We start from the raw sequence: 18,967 nt of genomic DNA, 5'->3' as shown, positions 1-18,967 counted from the left end.
GCACACCGCAGTGAAGACCCAGCACAGGCAAAAATAAATAAAATTGTAAAATTAACAAACAAAATACATGCCTTTTTTTTTTTTTCCCCAAAGACCCTACTGTAGAAAAAGCCAGTGAGAGAATGAATCCCAAGTCTTGCTCTCCCTCCCCATGCCCCCTCCTGCCCTTGCTGGCCTGGAAAACATTCCTGCCCCAGGCCCTTTGCACCTGCCATCCCTCTGCCTGGCATGATAGGCAGACACCTGCAGAGCTCCCTCCATCCCCTTCTCCAGGTTTCCCCTCAGATGACACCTCCCCTGAGGGCTTGCCTGTCCAGCTTTTGTCATCTCCCTGTCTTTATTCTGCTTCATCTCAGAGCACCTATCACCTCCAAGTGTGATTTTATACTTACGCATTTATTTACCTGACTCTCCTCTCTCCCCCACACCATCCCCAGGAGCATGTGAGGGCCAGGAGGCCAGGAAAGGTTGTTCTTCGCTCCCTGTGACATCTCCAGAACATCACCCAGCACACAGTAGGTGCTCAATAAACTTCTGTTGCAGATACCTTCTTTATTTCACTAGAACACCAGTTTCAAAGGCTGCCTGGGCCCCAGGCTCCTCCGGGAATCCTTTGATCTCCAGCAGATGTGTAACCAGCCACATCTTAACCTTCAGTTTCAGAGATTCCACCACAAACTCCTGAGAACCGCTGAGGGGGATACAGGCTAAGAAACTTGCAAAAGGCAGAGGTCAAAAGTGGGCAGAGGGATAGAGTGAGGTTTCTAGGCACACACACTTAAACACCCCAAACTCACCCAAATTCATACACAGAAACAACACACCCATAACAGGCATGAACCAACCATCGGGCACAAAGACACACACACACACAGATGGCTTCAGGGAAGCACATAAGTGTCCCTGTCTCCCAGAGGTGGGAAGTTGCGGGCTGGGGAGGGGTGGTCTGGAGCAAGAAGGGAAAGTAGAAAAAGGGGTTTGGGGACTTCCAGCCTCTGGTTCTCCTCTGATCTGTCTCACAGTCAGAGACAGACAGACAGACAGGGAGAAAGAGAGAGCAAGGAAACGGTGAGGCGGGAAGGGGGCTGTGGGGAGCCTGGGGGTCTGGAGAGAGGCATAGATATATGGCGAGGGGGCAGAGATGAGAGAGAGAAAAGGAGAGACACAGCGAGAGACAGAGACACAAAGAGAGAGACAGGAAGACAGACTTGAAGATCTAGAGGAAAAGAGTGAAGCAGGGAGATGGAGAGAGAGAGACGGGGAAGGGTGGAAAAGGGGGAGAGAGAGAGACAGACAGACAAGGACCCGGGGCGGCCGGGAGGGGGAGAAGGCGGAGGAGACCCGAGCGCGGCGCGGGGAGAGGGGGCGCCGCGGAGAGAGGGAGGCCGGAGGGGTGGGGACCCGGGCGGAGCAGACGCGCGGAGGCTCCGGTGCAGAAAGCGGCCGCAGCCCCGGGGAGCGCCGAGGGGGAGGGCGGCAGGGCCCCGGACGCCCCCGCCCCGCCCCGCCCGGCCCGCGGCCGAGCCGCCGGCGGACAGCGGGTTAAGCATCTCCGCTGTGGAACTTCCGGATGTGACCACAGAGAGAGGCAGAGACCGGGAGAGGGGGAGAGAGCGAGACGGAGCCGCCAGCATCCCTCCGGCCCGCCAACGCCGGGACCCCGCACCGCGCTGGGAGCCGCCGCGCGCCCCCCCGCCGCCCCCCGCCGCCCGGGCCCGGGCCCCCCGCGCGCCTCTGTCCCCCGCCTCGCGGCCCCCGGGTCTCGGGCTGGTTCCCTCCTCCCAGGACCCGGGGGAGGGGCTGGGGGCCCCGGGGAGGGGGCCTCGGGCGGCCCTCCCTCGCCCGCTCGCCCCTTCCCTCGCCGTGACCCCCGCGGGGGCAGGAGGCTGGGGGTCCATGCTCGGGGCCTCCGCACTGCCGGGCGCCTGCCGCTGACAGCGGTGGGGGTGGGGGGGCCGGGCACCCAGCCTCCTGCCCCACCCCCTGGCGTCGGCCCCGCGGGCCATCTGGGGCCGCTGCCCCCGGCTGCGCCCTCCCCGCCGGCCAGGCCCTGGAGGGACCCGGGAGCTGCCGCCGGCATCAGCCCATGGCCCGGAGGGTAGGTGTGAGGGCGGGCGATCTTGCGCCCCGGTCGGTCGTCGCACCCGCACCCCCCTTCGCATCCTTCCATCGCCTCCCTGGGGAGCTGTGGCCCCCTTCAGCCCCGCGCGCTCGCTCCCTTTCTCCCGTCCCCTCTCCCTGCCCCTCAGTCCCCGCTTCTCTGCCCCGGCCTCCCCCTCCATCCCAGGCCCTTTATCCCACCCCCTTTCTCTTCCTGCCCTCCCCCATCCTTCTCCCACGTCTACTTTTGTTCCAAGTCCTCTCGGAGGGTTAGGGGTGGGGACAGGGCTGGGGAGGTGCGTCTGGCCAGGCAGAGCCAAGGGATTCTCTCTCTCCTGGTCCTGGGGGATGAGAGGTCAGCGAAGAGGTGAGCATGCATCTTTGGAAGTGGAGGTGGGGGGTGGAGGGGACAGGAACACCACAGGATTCCAGGCCGTCCTAAGATGTGCCGCGAGGAGCGGTGGGGGGCTGTTGGATTCAACTTCAGGACTCAGGAGAAGTTAGAAGAGGGCAGAGACACACACTCAGAGCCCTGCGCGATGGCAGGAACGCTGAAACCCACCCCCCCACACACACCCTGTTCAGTCTCTCTGCCTCTTCGAACCTCAGTTTCTCCCTCAAAGGAAAGGGTGGGACCCGGGTGCCTTCAGATTTCCCTGGCTTCCCCGGTGCGTTTGCTTCTGTGATGATAGGAGAGAGAAATCTCAAGCTTGGCTTCTCTTTGGGACGGTCCGCACAAGTGGGTTTGTGTGGTTGTGCTGGGTTATACTTGGTTTCAACAAGTGTGTACCGAATGTGTGCCAGGCACGGTGCTGAATGTCTGATGCCTTCCTCCCTCCCTTCCTTCCTTCATTCCTGAGCCTGGCTTTTGGCTCTGTGTGTGTGTGTGTGTGTGTGTGTGTGTGTGGGTGTGTGTGTGTGTGTGTGTGTGTGTGTGTGGGTTCACATGGGGAGTGGAGTGTGACAAGTTGTTAAGATGCACTCAGACGTGCATACTGGTCTGTGAAATGAAATTGAAGTCGGGGAGATGGTATGCGTACATTTGTGTACAAACAGTGCACTGCTTTGAGAGGCAGTGTCCACGAGCAAAAATCAATCTCTCGCTCCTGCTCCCCTCTCTCCCCTCCTCTGCCTCTCGGTCTCCATCTCTCTCTGCCTGTTCCTCCTGCATCTTCTCTCTGTGTCCCTCTCCCTCTCTGCTCCTCCCTCTGTCTCTGCATCTCTCCTTATCTCTTGTCTCTTTCTCTCTTTTTTTTACCCTCTCCCAACATTTCTCTCTCTGTCTCTCTCCCTCCCTCTAAGCTTTCTCTCTCTCTCTCATTTCCCTCCCAGTCTCTCTCTTCTCTCCCCTTCTCTCTGAATATCTCTCCCCTCCTCACTCTGGGAGAAGCTGACAGTTACCAACTAGCCAATCCCTGAGGCTCCGACCCTCAGATCTGAGACCTGGGTCAGTCTCTCTCCCTTGGACCCTCCTGCCCATGCATCGGGAATCTCTGATGGGACATTTTTCACAGTCCTTGGGTCCGAGTGAAAGCTTGAGGATGGAGCCTTCAGTCCCACCCGGACAGCTCTATGCAGACAGGAGGGCAGGTGGCTGGGCAGGGCGGGGGCATCTCCTGGGTGAGAGGGTAGGGAGGTTTCTTGTTGTGTCGACACCTCCCTGGGGCTTCCCCTCTCACCTCCCCCCCAGTACGATGAGCTGCCCCACTACCCCGGCATCGTGGACAGCACCGCAGCCCTGGCTGGCTTCTCGGAGGCAGTGTCCTCGGCACCGAGAGCCCCCGGGCCCTATGGCCCCCACCGGCCTCCCCAGCCCCCGGGCTTGGACAGTGACGGCCTGAGAAGGGAGAAAGATGAGATCTATGGGTGAGTGGGACAAGGGATGCGCCCCCCGCCACCCCGTTTCCTTGTCTCTCTGGATGTGTTTCTCTCCTTCTACGTCTGTCTCTCCACCTCTTTCCTCTGGGTCTCCTGTCCACCTCCGGGTTGCACCATACCTCCCAGCCCCACCCCACCCCCGCCTACCCCTCATGAACCCTCTCTCCTCCTGCTTCTCCCAGCCACCCGCTCTTCCCGCTGCTAGCCCTGGTCTTTGAGAAATGTGAATTGGCCACGTGTTCTCCCCGTGATGGGGCTGGGACTGGGCTGGGCACACCCCCGGGCGGTGACGTCTGTTCCTCCGATTCCTTCAACGAAGACATTGCAGCCTTTGCCAAGCAGGTGGGCACGCACCATCCACGGTGTCCCAGGAGAGCCAGTGAAGTGGCGGGGGGCGTGGGCAGGAGATGGGATGTGCCCTCCCCTGCCTCTCTCTTTCTCCCAGGTCCGCTCCGAGAGGCCCCTCTTCTCCTCCAACCCAGAGCTGGACAATCTGGTGAGACCTGGGCCCTCCCCAACACCCCCTCCTCCAAGAGAGTCTCCTGTTCCACCCTCCGTAGCCGTGGGGTTGATTGTGGGAGCAGAGAGGAGACCACCTGACCCACATCCTCAAATAGTGATAATTTTTGCCATGTGCAGTGCAGTGTAGCTTAGAGTTTGTGAATAGGGATTCGATGGCCTCAGTTCAAATCTCAACTACACTTACTAGTTCTAAGATCCAGGGCAAGCAGGTCTACCTCCTTGGGCCCTTTTTCCTCATCTGTAAAGTGTAGCTAGTAATAATTTCTATCGTGTAAGGCTATTGTGAGTATGTGCGTGCTAAGTCGCTTCAGTCGTGTCCAACTCTTTGCGACCCTATGGACTGGAGTCTGCCAGGCTCCTCTCTGTCCATGGGATTCTCCAGGCAAGAATACTGGAGTGGGTAGGATTTCCTCCTCCAGGGGATCTTCCTGACCCAGAGATCAAACCCACCTCTCTTTTCATCTCCTGCATTGGCAGGAGGGTTCTTTACCACTAGCGCCACCTGGGAAGCCCCATTCTGGGTATATACTGAGTCAATGCCTGGCATAGATTGGGGACTCATTAAGTTAGCTAGTTCTATCAGTCAGCAGAACAGAGTCCACACCTAAATAAATGAAACCACTTGGCTGCAAAGGAGAGAGGAGAGGAGAGAGAAGGGAGAGAAAGACAAGAGAGGAGAGGAGAAGCAGAGAGGGATAAATACCCCAGCTTGTACCTTCCTTTCTTGGTCCAGCTCCCACCAGGGCTTCCTATTGGCTGAACCCTTTGGCAAAGGACTCTGGGAAATGTAGTTTTCAGGTGAAGGGTGGGACCTAGATCAGAGGCCACGCTGGCAAAGGATGGGGTGTTTTTATTAGAGCTGACCTTAGCTCACGCCTCTTGTGATGAGTCCTCTTCTGCCTCTGGCACCTCTTGCTTCATTTCTTTATTTCTGATCTCAACCTCACACTGCCTTTTCCTTACTCCTGGGCCTCCGTCTCTGTTGTCAATTTCTCTCTGCCTCTGTCGACTGGTTTTTGCTCTTTGTACTCTCTCTCTGTCATCCAATGCACTTCTTCTGTCTCTCTGTCTCTGTTCCTCCTCCTCCTCCTCGCCTTCTTTTTTTCACCTCCGCCTCTTCCTCCTCCTCTCTGTCTCCCTCCCTTCTTCCCTCCCTCTCCCCCCTCCTCTGTTTGTTTTCAGATGATACAGGCCATTCAAGTGCTCCGCTTCCACCTACTGGAGCTGGAGAAGGTAAGTGCTTCTCACTTCCCCGCACAGCCTCCCCTGCCCCCCATCCCTCCCCTCCTCGCCCCCTCCGCCCCTCCTTCAGGCTCTCTCCCTACCAGAGTTGGAGCAGGCAGCCACCCCCACCCCCGCACCCCAGCCCTGGCCCCCGGGTGGCCCCCCCAGTACCCCGGTGCCCCCTCAGGTCCACGACCTGTGCGACAACTTCTGTCACCGCTACATCACCTGCCTCAAGGGGAAGATGCCCATCGACCTGGTCATCGAGGATCGGGACAGCAGCTGCAGAGAGGACCTCGACGACTACCCAGCCTCCTGCCCCAGCCTCCCAGACCAGGTGGGCTCGGCATGGGGCAGCAGGCACTGCCCTGCCGCCAAAGGCATGCCCAGAGAGCCGGGGGTGGGTCGTGCACACCGTGACACAGCCTCAGGCAAGGCACAGCCAGGCACAGCCTGACCATGGGATAGGCGCCGACGGTGCCACAGCTGTGCAGACTGCGGTACAGCTGGACGGGAGCACGCACGTACACCCCAACAGCTGCAGGTACCCCCTGTGAACTGGGCTACACCCACACAGGTTCACACACAGCCACATCTCACAGCCAGTTGATAACATGCATGCACTCTTAAGCACACACAGCCCAGCAGCATAACAGGGCCGTAGATCTCACAGCCTGCCCGAGACACTGCCGTTCTAGAGTGTGTGTGTGTGCGTGCGCGCGGTGCACAGACCCCAGGCACAAAACAGCCACCCACACGGCCCCAGCTCCTGCCATACAAACTCAGCTGCAGTCACACTTAGACCCAGAGCAACCACGGTGCCTGCCCACAGGCACACACGTCACCCCAGTCCCCTAACAGTCGGACTTCAGCTGGCGTGGGCACACACCTTGCCAGTCCGTGACCACGTGGCTCCAGATCCATTCAGTCTCAGATGCCATCAGACGGCAGTTTCATAGACTTGAGCACCCAGGTAATAGTCACACAACAGCCATGCAGAGCCCAAGGAGGCCCACGCCCACAAGGCAGTCAGGCTACCCACACACTCAATTCTACAACACGACACCCGCCCCCAGATACAGGCGCATAGCCGCACCACAACTGCGTAGACTTGAGCACGCGCAGACAGAAGTCACAGGTGAGCCTCTGCCCATGAGTGCGTGTTCTAAGTCGCTTCAGTCGTGTCCGACTCTTTGCGACCCTATGGACTGTAGCCCACCAGGCTCCTCTGTCCATGGGATTCTCCAGGCAAGAATACTGGAGTGTGTAGCCTTTCCCTTCTCCAGGGGCTCTTCTCGACCCAGGGATCAAGCCCACGTCTCTTGTATGTCTCCTGCATTGCCGCTGGAGTCTTTACCAGCTGAGCCACAAGGGAAGCTCAACAACCCATAATACGCACCCTCTCAGTGGCACACCCTGTGCGTGTGCTGACCCGTTGCAGCTCCCTCGGAGGCACAGTCACATTCCATATCTTCACTCAGCCACCAGCACACTCCCGCGGCCATGACACCTCCCTCCACACACACAGAATCATGGAGTCGCCGGGCAGCTCATGCAGGAATCACGATAACCACACACACTCCCGGCCCTTCGAACTAAAGCCACCAGCTTAGAAAACTAAACGTAGCCTTGCCCTCGTCAGATACAGCCACTTGGCCAGTTCCGAGAGTGACACAACCATGCTCAAACACTGCTGCGTGTCTCAGCTTTGCCCAGGTGACAACCATGCCACAGATGCCTCCTCTCCAGGGTCGCCCTTGCCGTGATGGGCAGGGACGTAAGCACGTTTACACTTACATGCCTCACGGCAGACTCGGGACAGCATCGGGCGCACTGATGTGCTGGTGGTAAAGAACCCGCCTGCCCATGCAGGAGATATAAGAGACACTGGTTCGATGCCTGGGTCGGGCACGGCAACCCACACCAGCGTTCTTGCCTGGAGAATCCCATGGACAGACGAGCCTGGTGGACTGCAGTCCATAGAGTCACAAAGAGTCGGACACTACTGAAGCGACTTTACACGCATGCACCCGCAGCATCCGAATGGATCCAGAGCCAGAAGGGGAGGGTGACAGTTCGAACGATGCTCAAAAGCCTCCCAACCTGATGATCCTACCGTCTGCACACAACCCATCCCCAAGGCCCACAGACTCTAAATTCCGCACAGATGTTCCGAGCACAGAGGAAACTTCTCTAAGCCACCAAGTGTTTCAGGCTGAGCCCTGGCAGATGATACATCCACTCTGGGTTATTTGCAGGGCTGGGGGACTGATTACAACGCAGTGAGCAGGGTCTAGGACATTCAGCAGGGGAAAGGCTCACTCTGGGGCTCAACAACTGCCTGTGGCTGTTTCCACCCCCATTTTCGCCCAAGCTGCCTCCCAACAGTTGAACGATAGTCTTGATGCTTTTGATGTATCTATCCGGGTCGGTAGGCCTCCTGGGACACAAAGCTGGGACAGAGGTGAATTCAATGCATCGTCAAATTCCTCAAAACCTGTAGGAGTTTGGATAAAGAAATATGGCTCTGGACTCTCTGATTTGTAATTTGGAGCCCCCCAAATCTCTGAAAACTGAAAGTTGGTGGGGTTTTTTTCCCCGTTCAAGTTTAGTGCAAACTCATTTGGCAGCAAAATCTGACCTGAACTAATGAGAGGCTATTTATAGCCTTTATTTATTCCACTTAGTTAAGTATTCATCCATTTTGCTGCAGAAATGTTAATGAGTTTGATGACGAGGTTATGCCCCATTCCCTGCTGTGGGTGTTAGGAAATACATGGCATGGGCATGGGCACTGGTTTTACTGCTGAAAGATGTGGAAAGTTTAGAGTTTTGCAACAGTGCTGGTTTCCAAGGATTTCAGATAAGGTTCGGGAGATCCGTACAAGCTCATCTTTACTGAACAGTTGCTATGTGCCTTTATGTAAATTAACTCATTGCATACCACTCTGGGAGGGGGTAGGTTGGACGGTTATTGTTTTCCATTTTTCCAGTTGAGGCACAGAGAGGTGCAGTGACTTGCCCAAGGTCACACAGCCAGCAAAGAGACAGAGACAGGCTTCACACTCAAGAGTCCTAGCTCCAGAGCCTGTGGTCTTAGTCACTGTAGTATATTGCATCCCAAGCTTTGACACTGACTTCCAACTCCTACTTTCCAGAATACTACGTGGATTAGAGACCATGAAGACAGCGGGTCTGTACATTTGGGGACCCCAGGTCCATCCAGCGGGGGCCTGGCCTCTCAGAGTGGGGACAACTCCAGTGACCAAGGTAAGAAACTTGAGAAGCAGAGGGGAAAGGCAGGGGTCAGGCTGCGGATTGCAGTTAGGCAGCAGGTGGGACTTCCAGAGGGGCAAGGGTCACTGGGGTGTGGTGTGGTGCCTCAGAGGAGGGTTCTGGGTCCCTCTGGCCCCCCACTTCCCTGTCCACAAGCACAGCATCCCTCTCCCCACTCAGGAGACGGACTGGACACCAGTGTGGCCTCTCCCAGCTCTGGGGGAGAGGATGAGGAGCTGGACCAGGAGCGGCGGCGGAACAAGAAGAGAGGGATCTTCCCCAAGGTGGCCACCAACATCATGAGAGCCTGGTTGTTCCAGCACCTTTCGGTGAGAGTGCTGGGGCCCTGGGCAGGAGATGGGCAAAGAGAGAGACAGGGCAGGATGACTGCCTAGAGACTATGACCTGGAGATGGGAGGCTGAGGCAGGGAGAAATTGAGAGAAACTCTCAAGCAGATGGGAACTGACAAGAGCAAACATCCGTGGATGCCACCTGTGTGCCGGGTGCCACCAAGGACTCCTGACTCGTTCAGTCCTCCTCTCCAACCCACCCATCCATTCACCCACCTGTCAATCATCCACCATCCAGCCAAACATATCCTTCTGAGGGCAGGGATGTTATTAGCTCCATTTTGCAGATGAGGATATCGAGGTCTCACGCCCAAAGTGGGTTCAAATGCCGGCAGTTCGGCCTTAATCACTGCACCCCTCTGCCTCTCAGACAGGGATGGTAAAATACAGACAGGAAGATAGACAAGGGGAGGCTGAAAAGAAGATGGGGATGGGGAGATTTAGGGAGCACTGAATCAGAGCAAGAAAGACACAAGGGGAGATTGAGTCACAGAGGGGGAGAGCCAGCCAGCCAGCCAGACACAAGGAAGGATAGAGACTGGGACAGGGAGAGACATACACAAGGACCTAATGGACTCAGCAAGGGCTGGTGCTGGGCTTTGCCTCCCTTCCCCAGGGTGGTGGAGTCCCACCCAACCCCAGCTCCACCTCCCTAATGAGAGTTGGCCAATTAGCCTCTAATTGCTGGAAGAGGTTGTGGGGTGGCGGGGGGAGAGGTGATGCAAGGGTAATTGCCCAAAGCTTGGCTCTGCCTCCATCCGTTGGGCTCCGGGGAGCATAGAAGCTTAGACATGAAGGCTCTCCCAGCCCTGCCCCCACCTGGGCACGCCAAGCCCTCTGGGGAACCTGGGCAGGCCAGGCCTTGGGGATCAAAGGGCAGGCAGGCAAGCCAGGTAACTCTCGCTGGTGGCTACAGCACCCGTACCCCTCAGAGGAGCAGAAGAAACAGCTGGCGCAGGACACGGGGCTCACCATCCTGCAAGTCAACAACTGGTGAGTTTCACAGGAGGCTTGGGCGGTCCGTGGGCCTGCCCGGGGTGGGAGGCCGGGCGCTGTCCGCGGTGCTGAAGGAGGCCCCGCAGCCCCTCAGAGCCTCTCTTATTCCGGCGGCCCCTGTTATCTGTCCTCTCTAGCCCACTCGCTCTCTGCCTCTCAGTGTTCATTTCGGCCTCTCTTCTACTCACTCTTTGCACCCTCCTCCGTTTCCATGACCCCCTCCCAGGTTCATTAACGCCCGGCGTCGCATCGTGCAACCGATGATCGATCAATCCAACCGCACAGGTACAGAGAGAAGGTGGGGACAGGGGGCCTCGTGTTTCTAGGGGAGTGCTGAAGCCTGGACCAGGTATCCTGGGGCTCAGCCTGCATCCCTCAACAGGGCAGGGTGCGGCTTTCAGCCCAGAGGGCCAGCCCATGGCGGGCTACACCGAAACTCAGTCACACGTGACCGGCAGGCCTCCAGGTAAGGCCCCGCCCCCTTAACTAAGCCGCACCCCAGGGCACCAGGCCCCGCCCCTGAACAAGATGATGCCCCTCCTTCTGGGATTACGGTGTTGAAATGCTTCATTTGCATAAGAGGGGAGTTGGAGATGCAAACACAGGTTTCCTGCTCCGTGTTTTCCTCCCAGAGTTTGCTTCTTCCAGACTTCACCCATCCAGCGGAAAGCTCCATATTCGCTTAAAGGAACAGCACCCTCTTAAACAGGCTTTCCTGGTGGCTCAGCAGTAAAGAATCCACCTGCCAAAGCAGGAGACACGGGTTCGATCGCTGTGTCGGGAAGATCCCCTGGAGAAGGAAATGGCAACCCACTCCAGTATTCTTGCCTGGGAAATCCCACAGACAGAGAAGCTTGGCAGGCTACAGTTCACGGGGTCGCAAGAGTCAGATACAACTTAGCAACTAAACCACCACCAGCCTCTCAAATGATGACTCAGCTTGTCCTGATAGAGGAGTCTCTTCAGGAAAGAAGCGGGAGGGGCATATGGAGGTGTCTGGTGAACACCCACTAATATCCTACTTTTGTCTTCCAGGATCAATGGGGATGAGTTTGAACTTAGAAGGAGAGTGGCATTATCTATAGAGGCTGAAGTCAGGAGAAATGTGAGTGTCCTAGGTCTAGGGACATTGGGTTGGGGGTTATGCTACTCCCAACCCTTTGTGAGACCTTCAGACTCCCGTAGTGAGCCCACCCACAGCAGGGTGCCCAGCCCTGTGCTGGGGACACAGCAGTGACTATGCCACCTCAGCTCTGCCCATGTGCAACTCACAGTCCAGACAGGCCTGCCCCTAGATGGTAATGACCTACAGTAAGCAGGGCTGGAAGGAGGGAACCCAGGAACTGGAAGAGTCCAGAGTGGGCACTGGACCCAGGCTGGGAAGTTCAGGGACAGCTTCCTGGAGGAGGGGACTTTGGAGCTGAGACCAGGAGAATAAGAGGAGTGAAACAGGAAAGGAAGGAATAGTATGTGCAAAGGCTATGAGACAGTCCTTTGGGCCACACGCCTCTTCCCCCCACAACCCCACATAACAAAGGGCTGGGCCAGCCTGAGGTTGGTAAGTCAAATGGGTAAATAAGTTCATACTCAGGGCCCGTAGAAAGGCTGGGAGATGAGAGTGGAGACCCGCGAGGGCTGGCATATGGAGGACTCTGGAAGCTTGAGCCTCGGAAGAGAGATGGACAGGTTTGTTCAGGGCCTGGCGGGTCCATGGGCATCACAGCTCTGCCCTGACCAACCATGGACAGGCAGGCCCTGGTCCCAGGGGACCTCTGGGACAGCAGTGGTGGAGGGAGCATCTCCTCCTGCTGCCCCAGGAAGCTGCCTTTTCTCCTCTCTCTCCACTCTTTTCTCTCTCTCCCCAACCCTTGCCTTTTCCTTTGTCTTTCTGTTTCTCTCACTCTTTCTCTTTCCACATCTCCAGCTCTGATTCTCTGTGTCTCTTCTCTGTCCTGCTCTGTCCGTCCCTCTCGCCTGTCTCTATCGCTTTGTCTTGACTGCCTCCCTGTCTTTTTATTTTTCCTCTCTGTCTCTCTCCCTCTCCCATGTCTGCCCCGATTCTCTGCCTCTGTCTCTCTCTCTGTGTCCCTCTCCCTCTAGGGTTGATGGCACAGAAGGCCGGATCGAGGTCCAGACCCCTTGCTGCCTCCTGACTTGGCTTCTCCTCTCCTCCTCACAGACCCCACCCTCTGGACTGTGACCGCTTCAGGCTCTTACCTGCTTCTGGTTACCACCTGGCCCACCTCCTACGCCGCCCCCCCCAACTCAACGCCTACCTCCCTGGGACCCTGCTGTGACATGAGGGGCCTGAGCGCCCACTCGAGGGTCTCTCACGGACAAAGACAAGGCCTCCCAGCCCTGCACCCCACTGTGCCATCACCTCTGCTCAAAACCCAAGCTGAGATCTCAGGCCTGGGTCTTCAGAAGTTGCCGGCTGGGGACACCCAGGACAGAGAAGGGGTTGGGGGTGGGCTGGGGCCATCAGGGAAGGAAGGTCACCTGGATCTGACATTTGGGGAGGTTCCCTTCATCCTCCCAGCCCGCCACCCTCTTTCCCCTCTCCCCCTACCTCCCTCTTCTGGTGTCTTCTCTTTTTTTTAATGATAAAGTCTTAAAAAGTCACCAATCTGAGTTCGTGGGTCTCTTCCAGGATTCAAATTCTCATAGTGTGAAGCTCATGAGTTGCTAATTATAACAGTAATTGATAGTCTTTCCCCTGCTCTCTCCCCAGGCCCTCCGCGTGTATCAGTCAGCTCTCACCATGTAACAGACCACACCAAAGCTTCATGATTCAAAAGGCCAATTAACTTTTAGCTCATTTTTCTATGGGTTAGTGTCCTAGGCTCCGCTGAGTAGTTCTGGTGGCTTCAACAGGGCTCTCTTGTGTATCTGTGCCCAGTCAGGGGTTAGCAAAGAGGCTCTGCTTGTAGGCAGTGGGGACAACAGGAGTGACTGGGCTGCATGGTGACAGACCAGCAGGCTGTTTGGTTTGTTCAGTTAGAATACAGGCTTGGTTGGACCCTAAGAGAGAACAGAGGGGCCCGTGGCCTCTTGAGGCCCCGGCTCAGATCTGGTCCATCTCCACTATCTTCTCTTGACCCCCAGAAATATGAAGAGCCAGCCCAGATTCAAAGGAAGAAAAATACCGTCCACCCTTTACGGGGGGTGTGTGGGGAGCTGCAAGCTCAAATTGAAAGAGATGTGGATAGAGGGAGGGATGAAGGACTATTGCATCCACCTCCCACGTGGTGGCTCACAGATGGCTTTCTCCACCTGCCGCTTGGGAGACGAACAGCCTGGGAGGCGAGGAGCCTTGCCCATTGAGAGCAGTGCTGACCAGTGTGGGTTCAGACCCCGCCTCTGCGACATAATGGCTCTGGTGCACTGAGCAAGTGGCTTCACCTTGCAGGGTCTCAGTGTCCATATCCGGAGAGTGGGCGTGCAGTTATCTACCTGATAGGATGGCTGTGCTGGTTCATGGAGGTTTCCCAAGGGAAGTGCTCAGAAGGGCACCTGGCAGGTCGTCTATGCTCACCAAGGGCAGAAGCTGTTATTTGTCACTGAAGAGACTCAGTCTGCCCGCTGATGGGCAGACTGAGCCAGCTGGGGCTCTCGGCTTACCAGAGCTGCCTCCCCAGAGAAGACAGACGAGGTGGGCACCACGCTAGCTCTGTTCCTCCCACTCTGTTTCGCTCGCTCTCTATCTTTTTCAGTTTCTGTCTCCCCACCTCTAGCCCCTGCTCTGAGCTCTCTGCCTCCTTTCTTTCTGGGTTTCGATGACCTGTCTCCCTAGGAGGAGGGGCATCTGCCTGCTCACCCACCCCCGGGGGGGTCGAGTACATTCGGAAACGTGCAGAGAGATGTGGAAACACACACACACACACACACACGTGTGCTGGGGAACTCGAGGAGCAGCCACAGATCAGCCACCTACATATCGGTTTTTACACACACACTCACACCACAATGCTCCCACTCACACACACGCAAGTTCATTCACACTTGTGCTCACACACGCCAGTGTTCGCACTCTCCCAGACTCCCAGCATGTCACACCCGCGTGAAGGGTGCCCGCAGGACTGTGGCAGAGGCTGACACACACACAGTCAAGCAGGTGGCTTTGCTGGTGACCCGGGCAAAGTTCCAGAAACAGAGTTGCCCAGAACTCTCCTCGGAAACAGCCAGACAGCAGGGAGGTCACGAATCCAGACTCCAGCCCACCATTTCTGGGTTCAAATCCCCACTCGGATACTTACCAGCCATGCAACACACACTCGGAGGTCTCAGACATGCTTGGAGACATATGGAGACCCTCACAGCCTCCTTCAAGCACCCCCCCACCCCACCCCCACACACATCTCCTAACAAGCTGCACTGTGCAACAGGGAAACTGAGGCTTGGGGTCTCAGGTCTTCTCTGTCCAAGGCTGCGTTAGGCCTGAGATGACTGGTGTGAAGGGGCCATGACTCAGGAGACCCAAATCCTAAGACTGTAAAAGGAGATTTTGTTCATTCGTTCATTCATTTGCTCAGCAGATGTCTGCTGCCCACTCGCTGCCCAGCTCCAGGGAGAGCCACTCGGCCCCGGATGAGGTGGTCATGGGTCAAATGTGCCTCATCCAAACCTGCTTCAGTCGTGTCCGACTCTTTTGCGATGCTATAGACTGTAGTCCTCCAGGCTCCCTGTCCATGGGATTCTCCAGGCAAGAATACTGGAGTGGGTTGCCATGCCCTGCTCCAGGGGATCTTCCTGACCCAGGGATCAAACCTGCATCTCTTATACCTCCTGCATTGGCAGGCGGGTTCTTCCGCTAGCGCCACCTGGGAGCCCCCCTCATCTGAGGATCGGTTGCTATTGACTCTGGGGTCTGATGGTCCTGCGTTTGTTCCCAAGACACCAGTGTAGATTCTAAGATGCTTAGGTCTGGACCTTGTTTGTGGTAAATGACCAACTCTGTCCCCCTTTGGGGCATCTGTCCTAGCTCTTCCCTATGCCTGGGACAGCCTCCTGGCTCACAGGTCACCTCTGTGAAGACACAGGAACAGCCAAAGCAAAGGACCCCCTTCCATTCACCGCTCTCTCACCACCTCCTTCCCTGCCCGCTGTCAGCCCCTCCCTGGAACTCTCCATCACCTATTTGCCCATCTCCTTGGGGGCTTCCCTGGTGGCTCAGGTGGTAAAGAATCTGCTTGCAATGCAGGAGACCTGGGTTCAATCCCTGGGTCAGGAAGATCCCCTGGAGAAGGGAATGGCAACCCACCCCAGTATTCTTGCCTGGAGAATCCCATGGACAGAAGAACCTGGCCAGCTACAGTCTATGGTGTCGCAAAGAGACGGACACGACTGCGTGACTAACACTTCTTGGCTGGAATCTCAGCCCTTCCGGAAGGCAGGAACTTGATTTTCTCTGTCACTGCAGTGACCAGGGGCACCAGACAGCACCTTACACCCAGCAGGTGCCTGGGAAACAGGTGGAGAGCAGAGAAAGCAATTCTGTAGTTCTGAGACTCAGCTGCTTTTCCTCATCCTTCATTCCTCCTTGGCTGCAGGCATATCCTGGGCACTCACCCTCTGCTCATCGGTGAACAAGACAGAGACCGACCCTACCCTGGGGCGAGATCGACATCCTAGTGGGGAAGACCATGATGAACACGTCATTTAGTCTGTTAGAAGTTGATGGTGTCTTAAGAAGCAGAGCAGGGTAGGGATGTGGAGTGCCAACGCTTCTTTCATACATTTATTTACCTGAAACTGCTTGCAAAGCAGGAGATGCGGGTTTGATCCCTGGGTTGGGAAGACCCCTTGGAGAAGGAAATGGCAACCCACTCCAGTATTCTTGCCTGGGAAATCCCATGGATAGAGGACCTGGTGGGCTACAGTTCATGGGGTCACAAAGAATCGGACATGACTGAGCGACTAAAACAACCAAAGACTGTTCTAGAAGCTTTATATCTACCAACCCAGTAAACTCTTACACTAAACCCCAGGAGGAGGTGTGATCACTGACCCAATTTCCCAGATGAGGAAACTGAGGCCCAGAGAGGTGAAATCGCTCACTCGGGGTCACAGAGCTGGAGAGTGGAGGTTGCCATTCTAACCTGCGTAGTCTGGCAGCTCAGAAGCCTGTGCGCTAACCACTTGCTTCACAGCCTCTCATTTAAAAAAAATACTAATTCTAAGAATCCTACCACAAACTGCTTTCTGAGTCAGATATCGTTCTAGTGACTGTGATTAGAGTTTGTCTCTCCCCAAACTTTCGGGGACTGAAATGGGATGGATGAGAGCTAGACAGCAAGGACTTCCAGCGGCTTCCCTGGTGGCTCAGACAGTAAAGACTCTGCCTGCAATGCAGGAGACTTGGGTTTGATCTCTGGGTCGGGAAGATCCCCTGGAGAAGGGAATGGCTACACACTCCAGTAGTATTGCCTGAAGAATCTCATGGACAGAGGAGCCTGGCCCGTAGGATGGCCAAGAGTCTGAGAAGTCGTGTCTGAACACACTCACATACACAGGGGAGGATTAGAGGGAGGGGACAGGGCTGGGCCAAGACCTGAGAGCAACTCCGATAGGAAGCTCTCACATTGGTGTGACCTGGCCTGGCTGGCGAGGGGGCAGCTTGGGAGGTTGGAGAGTGGGGGAGGGGAAGCTCCTCTCTCCCCCTCCCCCACCTTCTCCAGCGCCGACTGGAAATACCTTTCATTTAATCCTTTCTAATTAAACCAATTGAATGTGCCATGGGGGAGAAGAGAAATTGGACGGAAGGTTAATTGTAACTAAAAATACCTCCCCCCACTTCCTGAGGTGAGGAACCAGCTGAACCCTTACTTTCTGGGGCAGCCTGCGCAGCGGGTGGGTGTTGCTGAGTGGGGCGGGCCCAGGGAGGTGGGGACTCTAACGGGTCTGCGGCGTGGCCTGCATGCTGGGTGGTAGTGGGTCCGGGTGGTGTGTGTGTGTGTGTGTCTGTGTGTGTGTGTGTGTGTGTGTGTGCGTGCGTGGCTGCTGGTGTAGTGGCCGCCACCAGGACTGAGTCCGCCGCCGAGCCTGTTCCTGAAAGGGATGTATGTCATTGGCGAAGGGCTGTGTGGTGGCTGTGGCTGTCACGCTGTCCCTCGATATAGGTTGTATGCCTCCGTGTGAGCGTGTGTCCATGACTACGAGCCTCTGGGTGGGACTGTGGGGCACGGTGGGTCTTTGTAACTGGGGACCACCTTGCGTGTGTCCATAGCCTTGGCTGTGTCCCCACCGCAGCTCTTCTCTGCAGACCAGACCTCATGGTGGCCGCCCCTGAACTGGGCAACTTAAACGCAGTGGAGAATCATCGGATCCGGGCGGCTGGGACCAAGACGTGGCACCGAGCAGCCAAAGGCCGGGTGGGCGTGACCACCACGTGATGGGCGTGACCACCGCGTGTGGGCGTGGCCACCACGAGGGACAGCCCGGCAAACGGCGATCAGAAGAGGCCCTGGTAGTTGATTTTGACACTCCTAGGGGAAAATAGATACCCTGTCCACTAAGTTCTTACTTGGTCTGTATGCGTGGGAGAGTTCTGGGTCTAGTGAAAAGTCAAACCCGAATCCTAACACCGGATAATCACGGCTCCTCCATCAATCCCCAGGTCACAGATCCAGGACTCCTCGAATGAGGGGAGACCAGGACCCCTCAATTAAGGACCCCAGTACTCTGACCCAAATTCATAGTTAATCGTTTTACCAGTTTTCCCCAAAGGGACTTAGAGCCTTTGACCAGGGTCACTGTGCACTGGGGGAAAATAAATAATCAGACTTTCAGGGACTTCCAGACACTGCTATCTGAGCTAACGCTGATTTCTGAAGACCTCAAATGTCACCGTGGCCGTCAGTCAGAGGGACCTCGTGGATTTCAGGAGATTAGTTTTTATTCTGCTCAGACGCGTCTCACCGTGGCCCAGGGCATCCCTGAATCCGTCGTGTGATAACTTGCCCGATTCTGGAATGCACAATTGAGGTACACATTCTCAACAGCTGGCAGAATGCCCACCTTGGTGTCTGACTGGGATGGTGGACGAGGCCACGGGGCTACCTGGTATGGCCCATAGCTGTGTCTGGGGATGTGTCTGGGTGGGATCCTGTGGCCAAGCGAGTCTTTATAACTGGGGACCTCCTTGTACACAGCAGTTTCTCTGTGTGTGTGGCTTTGTAGCCTCTTGTGAGTTTCGTGTCCACAGCAGTGTGGGGTCGTCGTGAGCGGACGCGCTAGAACGTAGGACCAGGCAATGAGCTCGGGCTTCCTCCAGAGGGCGCTGGGGCGCCAGAAAGATAGCAGGCTTGTGCCTGCTAGGTCGCTTCAATCGTGTCCGACTCTTTGCGACCCTATGGACTGTAGCCCACCAGGCTCCTCTGTCCATGGGATTCTCCAGGCAAGAATACCAGAGTGGATTGCCATGCCCTTTTCCAGGGGATATCTACGACCCAGGGCTCGAACCCCCGTTTCTTATGTCTCCTGCATTGGCAGGCGTGTTCGTTACCACTAGCGCCACCTGGGTGGCTTTATTGGGCTATAATTCACATACTATAAAATTCACCGATTGAAAGTGTATAATTCAGTGCCTTCGGTGTGTTCACAGAGTTGTGCTTCCCTCACC

The 18,967-nt window shown here is 56.4% G+C and overlaps 1 protein-coding gene across 4 annotated transcripts; it reads left to right on the top strand.

Moving 5' to 3' along the window:
* The first annotated feature begins 1,605 nt into the window (after positions 1 to 1,605).
* MEIS3 (Meis homeobox 3) lies at positions 1,606 to 12,969 on the top strand. Of its 4 annotated transcripts, none has more exons than XM_027978538.3 (13): positions 1,606 to 2,098; positions 3,791 to 3,966; positions 4,161 to 4,320; positions 4,424 to 4,474; positions 5,683 to 5,733; positions 5,963 to 6,061; positions 8,883 to 8,994; positions 9,181 to 9,329; positions 10,268 to 10,344; positions 10,574 to 10,632; positions 10,730 to 10,813; positions 11,383 to 11,452; positions 12,527 to 12,641. In XM_027978538.3, exons 1-12 carry the CDS (start codon positions 2,087 to 2,089, stop codon positions 11,430 to 11,432), a joined length of 1,080 nt encoding a protein of 359 aa, XP_027834339.1. In that variant the 5' UTR covers positions 1,606 to 2,086; the 3' UTR covers positions 11,433 to 11,452; positions 12,527 to 12,641. The 4 variants fall into 4 exon arrangements, with proteins under 4 accessions (XP_027834339.1, XP_012045974.2, XP_060254131.1 ...); XM_012190584.5 differs by having other exon boundaries at positions 5,912 to 6,061; XM_060398148.1 differs by lacking the exon at positions 11,383 to 11,452 and having other exon boundaries at positions 12,527 to 12,969.
* Positions 12,970 to 18,967: the final 5,998 nt, after the last annotated feature.

The sequence above is a fragment of the Ovis aries genome, chromosome 14, assembly GCF_016772045.2.
Source record: "Ovis aries strain OAR_USU_Benz2616 breed Rambouillet chromosome 14, ARS-UI_Ramb_v3.0, whole genome shotgun sequence".
In the NCBI taxonomy this organism is placed as follows: domain Eukaryota; kingdom Metazoa; phylum Chordata; class Mammalia; order Artiodactyla; family Bovidae; genus Ovis; species Ovis aries.
Note: the sequence above shows the minus strand (reverse complement) of the source record. Positions and strands in the feature narration are given on the sequence as shown.